The sequence below is a fragment of the Tupaia chinensis genome, unplaced genomic scaffold (assembly GCF_000334495.1).
Source record: "Tupaia chinensis unplaced genomic scaffold, TupChi_1.0 Scaffold000426_1, whole genome shotgun sequence".
Lineage (NCBI taxonomy): Eukaryota > Metazoa > Chordata > Mammalia > Scandentia > Tupaiidae > Tupaia > Tupaia belangeri.
In genome coordinates this window covers 1994673-2015082 of record NW_006159931.1, presented here as the reverse complement: position 1 = coordinate 2015082, position 20410 = coordinate 1994673, and the positions used below count along the sequence as shown (strand labels likewise).

General features: G+C 40.0%; 1 protein-coding gene and 1 pseudogene across 1 annotated transcript in view; one reads left to right on the top strand and one right to left on the bottom strand.

Moving 5' to 3' along the window:
- Window positions 1–20410, top strand: part of DHX15 (DEAH-box helicase 15) — a 48269-nt gene that overhangs the window by 4875 nt on the left and 22984 nt on the right. The window contains exons 2-5 of the mRNA XM_006154930.2: window positions 2424–2859; window positions 4258–4451; window positions 17905–18064; window positions 19651–19869. Of these exons, the coding sequence (XP_006154992.1) occupies window positions 2424–2859; window positions 4258–4451; window positions 17905–18064; window positions 19651–19869 (1009 nt within the window). The remainder of the gene's footprint in view (window positions 1–2423; window positions 2860–4257; window positions 4452–17904; window positions 18065–19650; window positions 19870–20410) is intronic.
- On the bottom strand, window positions 1892–2414 carry LOC114008988 (small nuclear ribonucleoprotein G pseudogene; annotated as a pseudogene).

Here is a 20410-nt window from a genome sequence, read left to right as displayed (position 1 = left end):
AGTCCTTTTTTTTTTTTTTTTTTTTTTTTTAAGGTTTTTGTCTTAGGACATGTGTGCCCAGAAACGGGGTGGGGGGGTGGGAGGGGGGGCAAGGAGAGGGACGGTGAGAAATCACCCCTCTCCTGCAATCCCTTCTCCATTCTCCTCGTAGATTTTGGCCATGCACATGCCTAGTGTGATGTTCAAGGCACCAGGTCTGGGACTCAGACTATGATAGTTCATGTGGGAATTCAGCCACCTTCACCACCACCCCAGCTGCTGGCTTCATAGGCACTATTTCTAAGTGGTTTAATTTGTCTTCTACATACTCCCTGTTGCTTATTTTAATAAAAGCCTGTTTTCCCACGTTTCACTTTGCAGATGAATAAGTTGAGGCTTCTGCTTGCTGGTGGTTATGTAATTGTGATTCCATACCACGGCTATCCGCATTTCTTTGTCAGTAGCTTATCTTCGTGTCTTCAGAATGTATTCTATGCTTTCCATGCTACAGTTGTGTTTTGATTTTGTAAGGAGGGTTCTGATGAAGTGGGTTGCAGAAAAACACTTTTGTAAGTATAGGTATTTAACAAAAGTAAGGCAATGTAAAAGATAGGATTTACTTTGTCCATCACCCCTCTTCCTAATTTTGTGACTTGAGAGGTTAGGTCCACATCTTAAGTGTCTAATTTACAAAAGCAGTTTGTTCTTTTCTTTTTTTGGTGGAGGAGATTCTATCCCCCCCATGGAGTAAGTACAAGAAACATGAATCCTTTTTATTTGGACCAGATGTTCTTTAAGGGTTGTTGCTCTCTGTTCCATGGTAAGATGTTTAGTCTTCCAACTATTTATGACTATAATATTTCTCACTTTGCTGTGTACTCTGTTATAAACTTTCTCATTTGCATTTTGGGGCAATATAAATGCTTATTTAATGAGAATTTTAGACTAGAGGCAGAATGAGAGAAGCAGAGAAAAGTTGTTGATTGCATGTTTAAGAGGCCAGGACTGTCGTGTTTTAAATGGTGAGACTTCATTTTGTGTTTTTTAAAGTTCTGCCTTGGCTTTTCTTTCCCTTTGGTCTACTTTCTATTTATGCTGTGGGGTGGTGGGGCGTGTGAGTAAGAGGCTTCATTCAGTTCTAACTCATGCTGTGTAATTCATAGACGGTGAACACGAGTGGAAGAGGAAGCATCACTTTGCTCTGTATGTATATACACAGGCGTTTGTAAAATAAGCCTTTTCTCATCTTTAAGTAAATTCGTATGGAATAGAATTTCATATTTTAGGATGGGCGGATCCGAAGTAATTAGCTTACCATACCATTATGGAGAATGAATGGACTTCCCTTCTCTGGTGGTTTACTTGGGGCACAGGGCATTTGTACTAACTGCATGTTGTGGATAAGGGACGATGACATGGTTAGGGGCTTATGTCATATAGCCTTAAGTTGCCTCAACTGTTTCAAGTCGGCGTCCAAACACCTTGTGGCAAGTTTGTTGCTATTGTACTTGGTCTAAAGTAAATGAGGTAGTGAATACTAGCACCTTACAGGTATCCTTCAGCCAGGGTGCACCTGAACAAACCTCAGATGTGGTGATGCGGCTTGTTGGGTTTTCTAGCCTAGATAGTTTAAAATTACCATTGTATTAGGGACCATATCTACTAGGTTGTCTTGTCCAGTTTTGCCCTCTCTTCCGCATTCTGTCCTCAGTCTCTGTTCTGTAAGTAGGAAGGTGTTTAACTTGCAAGAAACTGAATTATGTTATTTCACTTTGGGTAAAGGTTGTAAGAGATTGTAAAGTTTGTACAAAGAGAATGTAAGCATCGTCAGGAAAGGAACGGTTTATGGTAAAGCATGGTGGATCCTTGTTTGTAAGTTCTTTTAGTATATTTCTTTTTTTCTTTTTTTTTTTTTTAAAAACAAAAAGTTTATTATGGAAATGTAAATGACCTGATCTTTATTTACATCATAGTGAAAACGGGCCTGTTGACAAGGGGACATGGGTTTTTCTGTTGAACAGCATTATTTATACTCGTTCCAAGGCGTCTAACATGATGGTACTATTTCCTCGTATTACCACCATTCTAGTATTGTTCTGTTGCCCACTAGTTGCCATCTCCACACATTCATCTATCACAGGATTCATAAATGGATCAAATCCCCGCAATATTCCTTGGATATGTCTGCCACCATTTAATTTCAATGACAACTTCTTGTCCATCAATTTTTTCAATTCTGGAGGGTGAGCTTTGCTCATGGTACCAACTCGGTGGGCTCAGAGATGCCTTTTGTTCTTTTATTATATTTCTGATAGTTATATATTCCAATTGTCTTATATCAGTTTAATTGTTAGGTTGTTGGACGTTTACGCTTTGTGATTGTAAGCCTGCTACAGACATTTTGCATACAATTCAGAATCTGAATTCTAAATTTTTATTTTTAGGAAGGATCGAGATCGTGACCGGGATCGTGAAGATCGGTCTAAAGATCGAGACCGAGAACGTGATAGAGGAGATAGAGAGCGAGAGAGGGAGAAAGAAAAGGAGAAGGAATTGCGAGCTTCAACTAATGCCATGCTCATCAGTGCTGGATTACCACCTTTAAAGGCTTCGCATTCAGCCCACTCTACCCACTCAGCACACTCAGCACATTCAGCACACTCTGCTCATTCAGCACACACTGGGCATGCAGGACACACGTCACTGCCACAGTGCATCAACCCATTCACCAACTTACCCCATACTCCTCGATACTATGATATTCTAAAGAAGCGACTTCAGCTCCCTGTTTGGGAATATAAGGATAGATTTACAGATATTCTGGTTAGGCATCAGTCCTTTGTCCTGGTCGGTGAGACTGGATCTGGTAAAACAACACAGGTGAGTTGTGTACCAGGGTATGCATTTTATTAATGTTTAAGTTTACCAATTGTTGTTTATTTGATCCTTGTGGTCATTCCTGTTGTCTTTGTAGGGGTGATCCTTGTGGACACTCCTATTATTTGTAGGATACCTCGAAGAATAGTTGTTTTGATGCTTAGCATTTTCTGGTGACTTCGAGAGTGGTAGATAGTGGTGCCATTTATTTTTCAATTTTGTTGTCATTTATTTCTGTCAAAAAATGGAAGTATCAGAGGCATGTAGTGAGGTTTGCACCTGTGTCCTCCATCTCTCTAGTTACATCTTACCCCATATACAAATAGAACTGAACATTGTTACTAGTGTGTCTCTCATTAGTAAAAAATCTTTCCTGTGATTCTGTCCAGAGTCACTTAACAGGGATAGTTTATTATGTGCAATATAATAATGGATTTGGGGGGGGGATTTTTGCTCTTAGATACATATGCCCGCCAGAGAGACAGAAAGCAAAAAATCACCTCAGCATTCAGCATGCATATTACTGTGTCCTTACAAGAAAGTGAAGCTAGTTCAGCCACAGGGATAGACAGCATATGAGCAAGGGTACAAGTTTAGAGAAGGGAAAGCGCTGTGTGCCTTGGCTCGAATGTGGGGTGTGTGTGCAGGGAGGTGGGGCAGGTGAGACAGGCTAGGATGGGCCTTAGTGTGTCTTACTTAGCTTAGGAACACACAAGATCTTTTAACTGGAGGGGAGCAACAAAGATTTTTACAGAAATGTCCTGTCTGGTGTATACTTGATGACAGACCATGTCATAACATCGTTGTAAAGGCTATGGCAATGGAGAATGAAAGGTGGGTTGGAGTCAGGATGTGAACTGTTGGTGAACAAGGGAGGAATTACTGATAAAAGAATTGGCGGGAACTTGAGAAATTGTTTTGCTTTTTGAGCTTGTTGCATTTGGGATTCCAGTAACACTTCACTCTTCTATTAGAGTACCAAAGAGTGCAGTACTAGGAGTTAGATTTCTGCTAGTTTATGAGTGAAAACAAAGTTGGATTAAAAGGCACAGCATGTGCAAGAAGGGTATAATTCCTGCTTACCTGCATTTTGCAACTCATATCGGAAAATAGAAGTTACACTTTCTTAGAATGTTTTTAGAAAGTAATTTTTAGTTAAAGAATGTGTTGTAATTTGGATTTATTTTTAATTGCCTACTCAGGAGTACAGTTATGCCTTATCAGTGTTATAAATGACCTTTCTTTGGCCAGAGCACTCATGTTATTTTAGTAAAAAAAATTCTCTTCATCATAATTGTAATTTTTGTTTTAAGTTATTGCAATGAAGTAAGTTGCTTTATTTTAAGTACACTTGAAATACAGGTTGAGTGGAATGAATTTAAATGTGAAATTATTTCATAGATTCCACAGTGGTGTGTGGAGTATATGAGATCATTACCAGGACCAAAAAGAGGAGTCGCCTGTACCCAGCCCAGGAGAGTGGCTGCAATGAGTGTGGCACAGAGAGTTGCTGACGAGATGGATGTGATGTTGGGCCAGGAAGTCGGTTACTCCATTCGATTTGAAGACTGCAGTAGTGCAAAAACCATTCTTAAGTAAGTACTGTACCTTTTACTGTGGATGCTTTGCTTTTTCTGCTTGTAGTTTCTGTAACTATATAGGGAACTTTGCTCCTAGAGCTTGTTCTTCCTTAGACTGACCACATGACTCTTCAATATGGATACTATTTCTTGGCAATGGTAAATGTATTTTTTAGTAGAAATTGAAATTCAAGGGTCTGGTTTTTGTTACTTGGTGCTGTATCTTAGATGAAATGTTACTGGTTTGTAAAAATGCAGTTTTAGTAGATGCACTCTGATATTATTTAAATACAACAGAAAAGTTAAGTGATACATTAGTAAAAGACAGCTAATTTTGGAAAGAATGATGTGTGGGGTAGGATTTGATTTATTTGCGGGAGAGGAGACTTTTAATGTTAATTATGCAGCTGTTGACCATGCATACATTATGAGCTATAAAGAGGACTCCTTTGTTCTGGAATACATTCTTGGAGCCTCCTCAAAGGTCCTGTTTCCTCTTTATAGCTGTGTACCATGTGACTACCAAGTCCAGCTTTTTCCTAGTGTTTTAACTTTGTTAATTTTTTATCTTCATACTCTTATATTCTGCCTAAGTAGTCTAATGTTACCTGATGATCATTCTCTCAAAAGTTATTTCCCTCTTGTTGCTTGTACTTATTTTGTATTTTACGTGACATTTAATCCATCTTAGAGAGTGACTTCCATTTCATAATGTAGCTTTCCTTGTGGTTATTTTTAAAAGATATTTTGGAACAAAACGTGCACAGTGACATGAGTCTTTGTTGGCAAGTGTATATGCAGTGTTAGGGGATAAATGAAGTAAAAGTCTTATCATTAAGCTTTGTTAAAATCCATGTATTTTTATGGAAACTTTCAAGTATATGCAGTAATAGAAAAGCGTAATGAATTTCGTGTGTTAATAACCCACTTCAGCCATGTTGGTCTTGTTTCAGCTTAGACTTTAGTCTGTTTCATATTGCTGTTATGTAGAGATTATTTATTCCATTAGTTGGGTGGTAGTGACCAACAGGGTGTTCATGTTGCGATCCATTTCCAGTGTCAGCCAGACCAGCCCATGGGCATGCTTGGTGCCCAGGAGGTCCTGGGTCATGAAGCCATGACCTTTCTGTGTGGGTTCAGATGCCATACTATTTCACAGACATCATGTAATTTTACACATAAGTGTTTCAGTATGTATCTCTCAGCTAAAGTTTCTTAAAATATAACCATATCACAATTTTAAAAAATTTCCTGGGGGAGTAGAGGTTCTGCAGTCATAATAATGCTTTGCAAGACTGACCCACACTGTAAAGTTCCAGGCTCATAGCTGTAGACTTCCCTGAACATGCTGGGCATGCCTGTACCCATAATCCAGGGCTGGCTGCAACTGGGGGTGGATCATGGCATCAAGACCCTGTTGGGGGTGTTGTCTCTCCATTTCTCTCTCTCACTCATGGAAGAGAGAAATACACAAAAAAATGGGGCTAGATGGTGGCACAGTGGCAAAATGTGATGCTCTGTGAGGCAAACCTAAGTGGGAAGATTGCCATACGCAGAGACCTGAGTACAGCCTGGACTGTGAGTGGGGGTTAGGGAGCAGCCCATAGCCTGGTGGTTAAGAGAGCTGAATCCTACATGGCCTACTGCACAGTTTGAGTCCTGGACCCAGTGGTTTGAAAAATATTCCTGTGGGTACCAGCAGGTGGCGTGGTGATTAAGGCAGTTAACTCTCCCACATGCATGACCACGGTTTCAGTCCCAGTGCCAGGGGCTTCAAAATTACTCTGGATGAGGACCAGCAGGTAGTCTAGTGGTTGGTGCATTGGAACCCCACATGATAGACCACAGTTCAAGTCCCATGGGGGAATACTTTCCCCCTTTCTTTTTTCTTTATCCCTCTGGTTAGTGTATGTGCTTACTGACAATTTTAAAAAAAAGGTAGAGTGTGCACTCCCGTGTCTTGCTCATGTAAGTAGTGAGCTTTTAAAAACAAAATTCAAACTTTTTTTTTTTAAAGAGGTCTTTGCCTTAGAGCGTGTACACCATGTCACAATCCGTTTTCCTCGCAGGATCTTGGATACTTAACACACCTGTTCCCAGCTTGAGCTTCAAGCCACTGAATCCAGGACTTGAACTGTGATTGGCCTTGTGGGAGTTCAGCAGTGCAGCACCATCTGCTGGTCCCTAAGAGAAAGTCTTTAACCAAAATAGCTGGTCCTTCTATTAGAACTTGATACTCGGTATCATATTGAATAACAATTGAACATTTAAATACTTAAACCAGCCTGTCTTGATGACTTGATAGGGTAGTATTTTTGCTTAAACCTCTGTCTTCATTGACTATATCCTTTTAGTTTAGTGATAGCACATTTATCGATCGCTTTTAGTTTCTTTTATTAAAAATCATATAAAATTATAACTCATTTTATACTACTTTAAAATGTAAATAATGCTAAGGATTAGAGGATAATAAAGGGCAGATTTTACTCATCTTAGGAGGAACATCATTCCGACATTCAATTCACTGTACGTTGAATTTTTTTTCATGAGCCGTAATAGAGAACAGAATTTGGAAATTGAGATGTGAGAAAGTTATATGCAATATTAAGGATGTGTGTGTAGTAGAAAGTGGAGGGACCAGTGGGTGCCGTGATGGTTAAGTTTCTGGATTCTGGCATGATTCACTGGTTCAAGGCGTGCACTCGGTGACTTGAAAATCATGCCCAGTGTACACGCGTGCATACCCAACATCCCAAAAGTAGAAGGGATTATGGCATGGCTTTGGAGGGTGATTCACATCATTCCTCTCTGTTGCTGGCCAGCACATGTGCCCTATGGCCAAAACCTAAAAAAAAAAAAAAAAAAAAAAGATAAAGATTGTATGTTTGTGGAAGATTTTGGTTCAGTTTATCGGAAGTGACAGCATCTTGGCACTGTGATATTTTCTTGTGGAGAAAGACCCAGAAACTAAACTTGACCAAAAAAGTTATTCTGGGGACTAGCTGATGTCATAATGGTTACGTTGCTGAACTCTCATATAGTCAACTGTGGTTTGAGTCCAGGGCCCAGTGGCTTAGAACTCATACTGGGCACATGTGCCCAAAATCCCAAGAGGAGAATGGAGAAGGGATTGCAGCTGATCATCCCCCCCCCCACGGGGGTGGGGTGATTTCTCACTTTCTGTCTTTGGTGAGCACATGCACCCTACAGCAAAAATCTCTGGGGCCAGCAGGTGGCATGGTGTTTAAGGCAACAGGATCCCACATGGCCCACTATGGGTTTAAGTCCTGAACCCAGTGGGTGTGCATTTCCAGAATCCCAAGAGGAGAACCAAGGAGAAGAGATTATTCTGTGCCCATTACCCCTGGGGGATAAGGGTGATTTCTCAATTTCTCTCCTCTGTCTTTGGCAAGCGCACACACCCTTACAACAAAAACTAAAAGTAGTTATTCTGGGCCAGTGTAAGCTTATTAGGGTTTTTTCCAAAACTTACTGAAGAGCCAAGAGCTAACCTAGTGTTCAGTGAAATTAGTAAAAGGTTAGAGTGGGTTATTAGTATAAGTTCCTTAAAAGGAGAGGGAAAAATTTCAAGTAGGAAGAGCGCCAGTGGTAGTTTTAAGGAACGTGAATGCTTTAAGTGAAGCTTAGATGTATTTTGTGTAGTCACTTACCAACTTCTGTTGAGAACCCAGCTGTTTAAACAGTAAAGCCTAACTTACCAAAGGTTAGTTACATTTTGGATCATCAGAAAAGTCATGACCTATTTTTTTTTTTCTATGTTTTTCTGTGCAAAAAACGAGTCATATTTCTGACATCTCAGTAGTGAGTGCGGAAAGGAGTGAAGCCGTCAGACAACCACCAGTACCTCTCTCTAGCTGTTCTTGGTTAGAGACGTAAGGTGTTGTGTGACCAGGGGACCTTGCATCTTCACTGTAGAAAGAATGTATAGGAGAGTGACTTTCGAAGACTCTGCTTGAGGAACGTGGAATTTAGCCATAACTAGACAACACTTAAAATAGTGAGTTGGTTCAGCATCCCAAATCAGAAAATGTGAAGTGCTTCATAATCTGTAACTTTGCTGAGGTGAACCCCATAAGTGGAAGATAGTATACCTGACCTCATCATCCATGCCTAGTGAGGCTTTTTCTTTTTTAAGTTTACACATTTATTTTAAAGAATTATTTATTTAATTTTATTTATTATTATCATTATTATTTAAATTTTTATATAAAGCATGCAAGCTTACCAGAGAAAAAGAAAGTGAAAAAGCAGGTTGTCAGGTCCGGGACTCAAATTACTACGGTTGGCCACGTGGGAGTCCAATGCCTTAACTACCATGCCACCTGCTTGGCCCTCTGGTGGATCTTTTATTTTTTTTAATAGAATTTTTCTTTTTTTTTCCTTTTCTTAATTTCATCTTTTTATACATTCAGTTACCTTTTTTAGCTTACAAAGTGAATATTTCAATATGTGAACATTTCTCCCTAGTCCAGTTGATTAAACTATAAAACATCTTCAACAGGTCTTTTATTTTTAATTAATGTATAAAGTTACCTTTGCTCCCTGTGTATATTGTATATGTGAAACATAAATTTTGTGACTTGAATCTCGTCCTCAAGATACCTCTGAACACTCCAGAGTTAAAAAAAAAATTCCAAAATCTGAAACACTTTTCTAAGCATTACTGGTAAGGAGTATTCAAGCTGACTTTAAATAATCTCTGCACAGATTAAGGGTACAGAAATAAGGTTCTTTAGCCTTTGGGATACATATGTGTCACTTCTTGGTTCTAGATTGAGACTGTTGATGTCAGAGTAGTAGTACAGTTAGTGTGTGCTGTTAGTCTAGTCTTACGTACTGTTAATCTAGCCTGGCTCTCCAAATTAGCTATGTAGTCCCAGTGGACAAGTCCGTTCACAAAGCTACCCGTGCTAAATGTTTGTTATTGGCTGGTCAGGAAAGTCATGACGTGGTTTTCTATGCAAAAACTTAAGACTTTCTGATAACCCAGTGTATTTCTTTTGTTACGTGTTTAGTCCCGTCCTTTTTTTCTTGAAACATTGCATTTACAATACTTATTTTCCTGTTGCAATCAAGGATTGCAAATCATAAGAGATGCCTAATGAGGTAGCTAAAGAAGAGCAGACCAGTCAGTGGAAGATAAGCTGCCATGGGTATGGTGAGTAGTCACTTGCTCATTCTGATGTAAGGCGAGAGGCAGGTGGTGCATGGTTTTTGTAGCATCTTTGCAGTGGATTTCAAGGAGTGCTTTGTAGTTGAGTTGTAACAGTTTAAGAGGATCATTACTGAGTTTTTTGATGGAGCTGTTAATTTCTTAAGGAAGAGAACAAACAGTTCAGTGGTGTAGTAACTGGAAAAGCATTGTAATATTTAGTTGGTAGTTTGATAAGCTAACTTTAGTGTTATTTTAGGTGATAGCTTTCTTTAATTTTTTTAAGCTGCAAAAATGTTTTAATATTGAGAGTCCAGTTATTGATGGAAGACACGCTTAAGTCATTCATTCAGCTAGTAATTGTCTACCTTCATTGTATTATGCAGTGAAAGATAAGTCTCTTTGATAAATAACAATCTCTCTCTTTTGTAGAAAGTCTTTGGCTATAGGGCGCGTGAGCTCTCCTGAAAGAGAGACAGACAGAAAGCAAGAAATCATCCCCCAGGGGGATGGCCATGCAGCAATCCCTTCTCCTCTGTTCTCCTCTCAGGATCTTGGGTATGCACGCGCACATGCCCAGCATGAGTTTAAGCCACTGGGTCTGAGACTTGAACCACAGTCAATTACATGGGAGTCCAGCAACATAGCCATTATGCCAACTGCTGATCGCAGCAATCTTTTTTTTTTTTTTTAAGAGAGATTCTCATAGGTTATAGGACATGTGTGCTTGTGTGCTTGCTGGAGAGACAGAGACAGAAAGAGAAATTGCCCCCTGGGGGGCCACACCGTACTCCCTCTCCATTGTCTTGGGATTTGGGGCATACACACGAGCCCAGCATGAATTTTAGGCCATCAGATCAGGTCCTTGAATCATGGTCGACTACATGAGAGTCCAGGAATGTAACCATTACGTCATCTGCTGATCCCTAGATAAAGTCTTTAGAAGTAAATGTGGGGGCCCTGAGCAGGCAGCATGGAGTTTAAGGCATTGGATCCCACATGGCTGACTGTGGTTTAAGTCCCTAATGCAGTGACTTAGAAATCAAAACAGGCACATGTGCATGCTCAGAATCTTGGCGAGTACATGTACACATCCTATAGCAAAATGAAAAGAATAATAAGTAAATGTGGTCCCTGTCCCTAGAAAGGGAATAAAATTGTAAATATTACGAGCCAGCCTGTGGCATAATGGTTAAGGCGCTGGACTCCCACATGACTTACCGCGGTTCAAGTCCCAGACCTGGCGGTTTACAAATCATGTCGGGTGCATGTGTGTGCATACCCAAAATCCCAGGAGAAGAGAGGATTGTGGCATGGCCGTCTCCACTGGGGAGTTATTTCTCACTTTTCTCTGTCTCCTCTTTGGTAAGCATATGCACCCTGTGGCAGAAACCTTAAAAAATGTAAATATTTTATTTCAAATTGTGATTAGGCATTTGAAACAATATTGGGGTTTATATGAAAGAATGATTCGGGAGTTCACTTTAGATTGGAAAAGAGAAGTTGGAATTTAAGTCCTGAATTGAAAGTAATGGAAAGCAAGAGCAGGGATTTGGGGATACAGAGTGAGAGCTATCCAGACAGATGGAGCATATTCTCCCTTCCCCACAAAAATCTCCAGTGCTTACACTTCCCCATCATGAATAAAATAGACTCCAAAAACCAAATACGTGTGTTGCAGAAACCACCATTATTTACTAGTGTATCTGTGTCTGTTGAACACAGCAGTTTTTCAAACCCTGAAATTACATTGGATGCTACCACCTTTACTTCACTTCTACACTGACTTGTGTCGATACCTTGTTTTTTTATTTTTTAATCACAGCAACTATCAGAACTCCAGCTTTACAGAGATGATATCAAAGAAATGTATGTCTACTGTTACAGCTCTGAGCTTAACCTTACACTAGTAGTTCCTGCAGTGTCCTACATATCAAACATGGACAGCCGTAATAGGAATTATAGTCTAAGTCATTAGGACAGGAGCACATTTATTCTTCCCTAGACATAGGTTATCATTTTGAGTCAGTAATTGACTACCGTGCCCAGTGGCCTGTTTGTACTCAGAGCTGAATCTTGTGTTGGCTGTTGATGTGTGCATACAGGTTGTTTGAACGCCTGTACTGTGGCTAGGGGGTTATACGTACATAAGCTGTCCTTCAGGAGTCCTTAATATTAAACATCAAAATGTCTTCTGTGCACGTGGCTTAGGAATATTTGAAGTCTTTACATAACTTAATAGTGCTGTCTAAATTGAGAATATAGTACTAGCCATTTTGGTGCATACACAAAACTTTCTTAAAATTTAGTGCTAAATGTGAGTGATGAATCCAAATGTAGCTAGTTCACTTAAAGCAGGTAACTATCTTAAGTAAATAAATATAATTTAAGTCGGTGATCTATGCCGTTTTTTTAATCTGTGGCATAGGGAACTAATTGAAGTTGCTTTGAGGGTGGAAGTAATTTGTGACAACTTTTTAATATTAGCTGTTGGGTAAACTTTCGCAGTGAGCGTGTTTAGAGATTGTTACTTTATTTCACTGTGGTATTGGTGTGGGGGGGGGTGTGTCATTCTCTGTGGGCTGATCACAGTGCCTTGGTTTGGGTAGATGTAAATAGAAATGTATTTCTGACCCTTCTGAAGGCTGGACGGTCTAAGATCGAGGTATCTGGTGATGGCCCATTTCTGGTTCATAAATGACACTGCTGTGTTTTTATATGGTGGAATGGACAGACAAGCTCCCTGAGGTCTATTCTGTAAGGTGGAGCCTTTGTGATTTAAAAATTATGCACATTCAGACCATAGCAGATGGGTGTTCAGGCACACATTTTGGGTGGTAAGAGAGCTATATTTAATAGCTATTGCACAGTAGTTCTCTCTTTCGGTGTACAGGTTTAATTTCCCCTATCTGCAATGCTTGGAACCAGAAGTGTTTCAGGCTTTCTGGTACTTACGTATATGTTATGAGATGTCCTAGAGAGAGGACCCTAATCTAAACACAACTTAAGATTTACATTTCAAGTATATGCCTATGCTCATAGTCAGAAGGTAATTTTTAAAAATATTTTTAGTAATTCCTTGCCTGAAACATTAGTAGTTGTGTACATTGAATCATTAGGCAGCGAAGATAGTGCTATCATAGCTGAAGAGGACAGTGTAAGTATTTTTTTCCCTTGGGGATGCTGAATAAATTGTGTGTTGCATACCCATGTTTTGTGTGCAACCCATCACTTGAGGTCAGGTATAGAATTTTCAACCTGTATCTTGTTGATAAAAAAGAAAATAAACACTTCTTTTGATCATTGTGTCTTTCAGAAGTGTTGATCCATTATTATTTTAGAGAACTACACACAAACTTGTTTTATTTAAGCATGTTAATGTGGACAGTAAACATTTCTTTAATGGAGGCACTTGTTTAAGTTGACTAGATTGTAGTGAGTTAACTTAAAAACTCAGTGGTGAATAGAAAAGTCATACCTTAAACGGCGTAGTGTAAAACCTCGACATTCATTTGATCTGTTAATAGTAGACCAATATTTGGTTATGAGCCCTGTGTTTGAAGTTCCATTTTGCTATGAAATGTCTAGGTGGAACTAAAACTTTAAATATTTATAGAATATATAGGTGGTCTTTTTTGAGTTCAGTCTTGGAATTCTAGAATTTCTGTCTTCCAGAGTTGCTCACATGCTTGATAGCTTTTATGTATGTGTGACTTGTTTCCAAGTTTTCAGGACTCATACAATTTTGGTCATGTATGTGTGAGGGATCTTCAGAAAGTTTATGAAAAATAGATGTTATGAAAAAACCATGCATGAATTAAAAAATATTTTTGCTAGAAAAATTTTCTGCTTTTATTCCATTTCCATGAATATTTCAAACTTTCCTCTTAGACTTTCTTATGCTTACAGTTTGTTAGTTTCATGCCAACTGTTTTGACCTAACTGATAGGGACAGAAGTGTGTGTATGTGTGTATGAAACAGTGTATTTCATAGATGAAAAGACTGCCCCCAGGATTTATTGGTTGTGTGGAGGACTCGTCAGTGACACAGTGGTAATGGGAAGCTCTGATGCTGGTCTCACAGAACAGCTCCCAGGTGTCTGTTGAGGCCCCCTTGTACATGGAAGGTGTGCTTGTACGTGCCTGTGATCCTTACTGGCTGAGGGTCGGTGTATAGGGGTGTCAAGACCCTGTCTGGGATTCTTGCCTCCCCTTTTCCTTCATGTATTTCCCGCTGAAGAAAGACATTTTAAAAGTGCATTCATTGGTTGACTACTTAACCAAGTGCTAGATATTAAGTTTGCTAATTTATGTGCATATTGTACAATTCATTTGATTGAAATAATTTTCAACCTATTTATATTTTACAAATGAAGCATTAGAGAATTGGGAATCATGTCCAAGGTCAGATACCAATAGCAAAACAGGAATTAAACCAAGTTTGTCTTGTAGCAAGTGTTTTTAACTACTGTATCTTTTATTCTTCTCTTTCATCCTTATTCCTCACTGCTCCATGTATGGATAATTCTCTGTGTATATAAAGGTTTTTTTTTTTTTTTAATAAATGGGAGCAGTGAATTTAATTACTTGAATTAAACAAAGCCAGTCATTAATTTTAGATACCTTCAGAGCAAATACAGAGATTTATTTGGATCATGCAGAGTTAAATTTTATATTTTTAGGACCAGCAGTTAGCGTAATGGCTGTTGTCGCTGAACTCCCATGTAGCCGGGCGCGTGTGCGTGTGTGCCCAAGATCCCAAGAGGAGAATGGAGGAGAAGGGATTGCGGCGTGGCCATCCCCCCTGGGGGGTGATTTCTCGCTTTCTGTCTCTCTGTCTCTGTCTGTCTGTCTGGCGAGCGCACCCGCCCTGTAGCAAAAACTTCTCCAAAAATAAAGTTTTTCTTGGGAACCAGCAGTTAGCGTAATGGCTATGTCGCTGGACTCCCACGTAGTCGACCGCAGTTCGCGTCCCGGACCCGGTGGCTTAAAACCCACGCCGGGCGCGTGTGCGTGTGTGCCCAAGATCCCAAGAGGAGAATGGAGGAGAAGGGATTGCGGCGTGGCCATCCCCCCTGGGGGGGGATTTCTCGCTTTCTGTCTCTCTGTCTCTCTCTCTCTGTCTGGCGAGCGCACGCGCCCTATAGTGAAAAACCTCTCAAAAAAAAAAAAAAAGTTTTTCTTGAAATTTTCTTCTGCACAAATAGCTAGTGCCTATATTAACCAGTGGTGCAAGAGACACTTAATTGTAGCATCTCTTGGAATTGGATTACTGAGTGGTGATTAATTTTTTACAAAAAGAATTGTTGAATTATTTTTAAAGATGTTTTGCCACAGGGCATGTGTGACAGGGAAAATGAGAAATCACCCTTGGGTGGGGAGTGGTGGCTACACCACAATCTCTTCTCTTCTTGGGATCTTTAGAACTCACACACATGCACCCAGCATGATTTTTAAGCCACCAGGTCCAGGACCCAAACTGTGATCGGCCATGTGGGAGTCCATCAATGTAACTACGACACTATCTGCTGGCCCGTTTTTTATTTTATTTTATTTTATTTTTTAAATAATTAGACTAGAGAGAGACAGAAAGTAAGAGAGCGAAAGTGAGAGAGCAAGCTGCCAGGTCTAGGACTCAAACTGGAGTCTAGCACCTCAGCCACCGAGCCACCTGTTAGCTCGTTAAGTTAATGTTGGTGGGTAAAGTGGCTGGATCCTACATGGCTGACTGTGGGTCAAGTACTAGCCTGAAAAACACATTGGGCATGTGTGCATGCTTGGGTGCCAAAAAGTTCTTGAGAGGATAATGAAGGAGAAGGGGGTTGCAGTACCCTCCCCCTTGGGGTACTGGAGCAGTGGGGTATAAACTTGATAGTATTTGAGCAAATACTGTGATTGGAAGAGCAAGCAGGGTTTTTCTTTGTTGAGTATGTTTTTTACTTGCAGAGCAACACATGAGCTCTGAAACTGAAGTTCCCACAAGTGAATAAAACTGTGTTATGTTTTGCTACTGAGACAATATGTAAGAAGATGGCCTGTCATGTCAGTAATGCATCTGAAGACAGGGAAAATTGCCAAATGTTGTGGGATATATCAAAGAAATATGGAAGCAACTAGAGGCAGTGGTGTCGCCGATTCATGCACTATGCTGGACTGTGAAGGCATTGAGTCATAGTTTAATTGACAGTGTTCTTTCATACTCTTACATAAAATAATCTTGCTGCTGATACTGTTCTTGGTTCAAAAGGTATAGTTTATTTTTAATTTATTTTTTAAAGTATGATCAAAGAAGAAACATAATTAAGTGGGGTAAAGATAGATTTGTTTGCCAAAAGTCTTATTAAATTTAGAATCGACATTGGTTGAAATAAAGGATTCTCTTCTGTTGTACACTGTCAGTTTGTTGAACTTACTGTTCTAACAGATGGCATTAGCTAAAAATAACAAGGCAGTCTATGGAAGATTAGGTTAGACTAATCATGAAAAAGCGCCAGAATGGTGAAGTCATAAATGATGACTTCAGGTTTTTATTCTGCTTCAAATCCATAGATAAGATCTTGAACTTTTTATTTAACTGAATGAGCTGTGACTTCAGCATTTAAAGGCATACTGTGCTTTGTCTGGGTGGCAAACTGAGGATGGCTTTATATCAGTGACTGCAGCAACCAGAGTGAATTGGATAGGAGACCTGGACAGTGTTTGGGCAGCCCTGTGCTTGCTCTGGACACTTGTATCCTTAGTGAATGCGCACGGTCACATTCCTGTGATGACCAGGTTTCGTATTGTTGGATGCCTTCTCTTGAGCTACCTGAGCTTGGTTTTCCTCTCTTTGGTTCATTGATCAGTCTGTTGTCCTTTACCTTCTGTCTTCCATTTATCTACTGGCTTTTCTATGGTGCGGTTGCTACTCTTCTGTCCCAGTGCTTTTGTGAATGAATTGCTCTTGTGCTTTTTTAAAAAGGACATTTAGGGAACCAGCAGTTAGCGTAATGGCTATGTCGCTGGACTCCCACGTAGTCGACCGCGATTCGCGTCCCGGACCCGGTGGCTTAAAACTCACGCTGGGCGCATGTGCGTGCGTGCCCAAGATCCCAAGAGGAGAATGGAGGAGAAGGGATTGCGGCGTGACCATCCCCCCTGAGGGGTGATTTCTCGCTTTCTGTCTCTATGTCTCTCTCTGTCTGTCTGGTGAGTGCACGCGCCTTACAGTGAAAACCTCTCAAAAAAAAAAAAGGACATTTAATGGGGTGGCGGTAGATTTATGCTGTTAGTCCTTTGGAACCAAGAGCTTGCTTTTAGCTTTTTTTTCCTTTGTCTGTCTGTCTGTCTGTCTCTCTCTGTCTCTGTCTCTCTTGTATGCTCTCCTAAGAAAGAGTCGGACAGAAAGTGAGAAAGCACCCATGGGTATGGGTATGCACATGCATGCACCTGGCACGTTTTTCAAGCCACCAGGCTTGGGACTTCACCTGGCCCTGAACATTTTGAAAGAAATGGTCTGGCTCAGTGGGCTTAATGGTTAAGGGAACTGGATCACACATGCCTGACCATGGTTTGACTTTCGGCCCTAATTGCTTGAAAACCATACGCGGCATGTGCGTGTGCATTCATGTGTGCCCCAGGTGCTGCCAGGATAACGAAATGGAGGATTGGGGGCCAGCAGGTGGCATAGTGGTTATATCACTGGACTCAAACATGACCTACTGCAGTTTGAGTCCCGGATGTAAAATCATGCCAGGTGCATGTGTGTGTCCCCCCAAGTCTCAGCAGAAGAAGGGATTGAGGCATGGCCATGCCCCTAGAGGGTGATTTCTCACATGCTCTCTCACTATCTCTGTCTCTCAGGGAGCACAGGTTGCCCTAAAGCAAAAAAACCTGTTTTTTAAAATGTCGAAGTAAAGATTGAAGCATGACCATGCCTCATGGGGACTTGCTCTCTCCTCTCTTTCTGCATCTCTCCCTCTCTGTGGCAAGTGTACATGCCCACCCTCTGGCGATTAAAAGCATTTATTCAGATAAGTTTTGTTGTGCCACTTTTGTGAAGCCATGTGATCATGATATTCTGTATCAGGAATATCTTGTTTTCTCAGTACATCTCTGCATTATATTTGTATTTGACACGTTTGATGATGTATATAGTTTGATTTTCTCACAAAATTTTCTTAAAGTATAATTTCCTAATTGTGAAATGAAGACATTTTTTGTTTTGTGCGTTTTTTTTGTTTTGCTTTTTATGTCATGGAGTTTAAGATTTAAACTACTCTGAATGAACCTTAAATGTGTTCTTTGTGAATATAGGTATATGACTGATGGGATGTTACTCCGCGAAGCTATGAATGACCCCCTCCTGGAGCGGTATGGTGTAATAATCCTTGATGAGGCTCATGAAAGGACACTGGCTACAGACATCCTCATGGGCGTTCTGAAGGAGGTTGTAAGACAGAGATCAGATTTAAAGGTAAAATCATTTTCTTTTACACGTCTAGTACATTTTTTTCAAGCGTGTGTCCATGAAAATGGAGAACACATGCTGATCACTGATGAGCTATAAAGAAGTCACCTGGGACAGAAGCAAGGCGCAAGTGCTCAGAGCGCTTGTGTTTCCGTTTCCTACCCAGTAATACTTCACTATGTCGTCATTAAGAAATGTAATTTTAAGTAAAATTTTCTTGTATGGTCCAATAACGTATGTATTTTTAAACTGTGCTGTTTACCCTACCCTTCATTGAGCACAGAGTCTTCCTGTTTAATGATCAGTCAGATGGCACAGCAGGAAAACATGACACTAAGGCAGCCCCACGTGGACACCGCCGTAGTTCCAATCCATAGCCTTGTAGAGACAAGTATGCCAGGCATGCTCTTGTCCTTGATCCAGGGTGGTCAAAGACTGGGGTTGATCACGTCATCAGAACCTTGTTGGAGTCCTGCCTCTCTGTCACTGTTATAGAAATAAACTAAAATTGTAAAAAATCTTCGTCCCTTAGGTCCATGTCCTTATTCTAACAGAATCATCCCCCTGTACTGTCTATACACAGCCAGGACAGCCCGCTCCTCAGAGATGCATTGGCTCGCCCTGGTGCCTTGCTTTTCCCTCCTCCTGCATCATTTGTACCTTGGCCAGTGTTCACTAAGTGCCTAAAACTGACCATAGTTCCTGACATGTTTGCTCCACAACATTTATGAAGTTACCGTTTTTGCTTTGTTGCATATGTGTTGCATGTTTATTGGAACATAGACTCATCCCTTGGTGGTGTGTGTTACAGAAGGATTTTATACTGGTCAGAATCTTGAGTCTTAAACAAATTGAGGTCTGAGTATGTTTTTGCTTATAAAAATTAGTTAAGCTATTGAATATACTAAAGAACTGTATGAGCACTGTCACTGATATGACGTAATGAGCCATCGAGGTTTTAGGGAGATACTCGATTTGAAGTAGAGATTAATAACTAGTAGGAGATGTTTTAGGAGGGAGCTCTCTGTTTAAATTTTCCCAAGTCATAGAAGTCATTTACGTGGAGGGAGGGTGACTGCACAGTTGTGGTCCTGCACCTGCATAACCTTCTGTAGCTGTAACTTTACATAGCAGTATAAGAGACTTACTCACCTCAGGAATTTTTCAGAGAAGTTTCTCATCAGAGATGGTTTGTAAGAAGGAAACCCACTTACAGATTGTCTATTGATGCATTTTCTTGTTCCTTATGTCCAAAGGTTTATTTTAATAATGTAGCAGTAATCGTACTGTATACTAATACTGTCTTTTACCAATCCTTTCACATAGATAAATTTGTCAAGTTCAGTTTTTAAAGTATTGTTTCTTCGGGTTATATTGCAGTTTACTTATTTATTGAATGCTAGGTTTATTTATAAAGTTTTGTACATGTAAATAACTGAACGCAACCTTTCTGTATTTGATGATGGTCATTTGCTTCTTTATAGCCAAGAGAGGGCGCAGGATAGAATAGTAAATATTACTGTGCTCTACTTTTAAAAAAAAATGTAAAAGACCATGAGGACAAATTTAAGTAATTCTTTGTTTTCTTTCAGGTTATAGTTATGAGCGCTACCCTAGATGCAGGAAAATTCCAGATTTACTTTGACAACTGTCCTCTTTTAACTATTCCTGGGCGTACACATCCTGTCGAGATCTTTTATACACCAGAGCCAGAGAGAGATTATCTTGAAGCAGCAATTCGAACAGTGATCCAAATTCATATGTGTGAAGAGGAGGAGGGAGACCTTCTGCTATTCTTAACTGGTCAAGAGGTATCATTGTTTGCTTCCTTATTTAGTCTTTGATAAGTCATTTCTGTTGCTCGGCAAGTTTAAATTGAGTAGCTTGATGTATATAGTCTCTTGTCCCTGTGTTTAAAGTTTTCTTCAACCTGATTGTCTTAATATCTAAAATGCACAGGCTGTTTTATATATATACTCTTAGAATTTACCTCAGTTTCGGATACAAATTTTATTCTCAGGTGTTGCATTTTCTAAATTCGTTTCCAACAGGGCATTCATAGATGTTGGGTGGTCACCTAAGGTTACTAGAGGTGTTTGGATAAAACAGAGCTTTAGACTACCTTTCAAAAGGGTTTCTTAGAACTTTTCTTCTGCTCTAATCGGCTTTGTGAATTTTCTAGAATGTGTTTATGCAGCTTATGTATCTGCAGATCACTAGAAAACTTGCAGATTCTAATTCATTGGGTCATGGTAAGGCCTAAAAGTCTACATTTCTAAGAAGCATGTGGGTCATGTTAATGCTTCTGAAGAATGGAGTGATAAGATTTTAGAGCGTGCTCGCCTTAGTCAT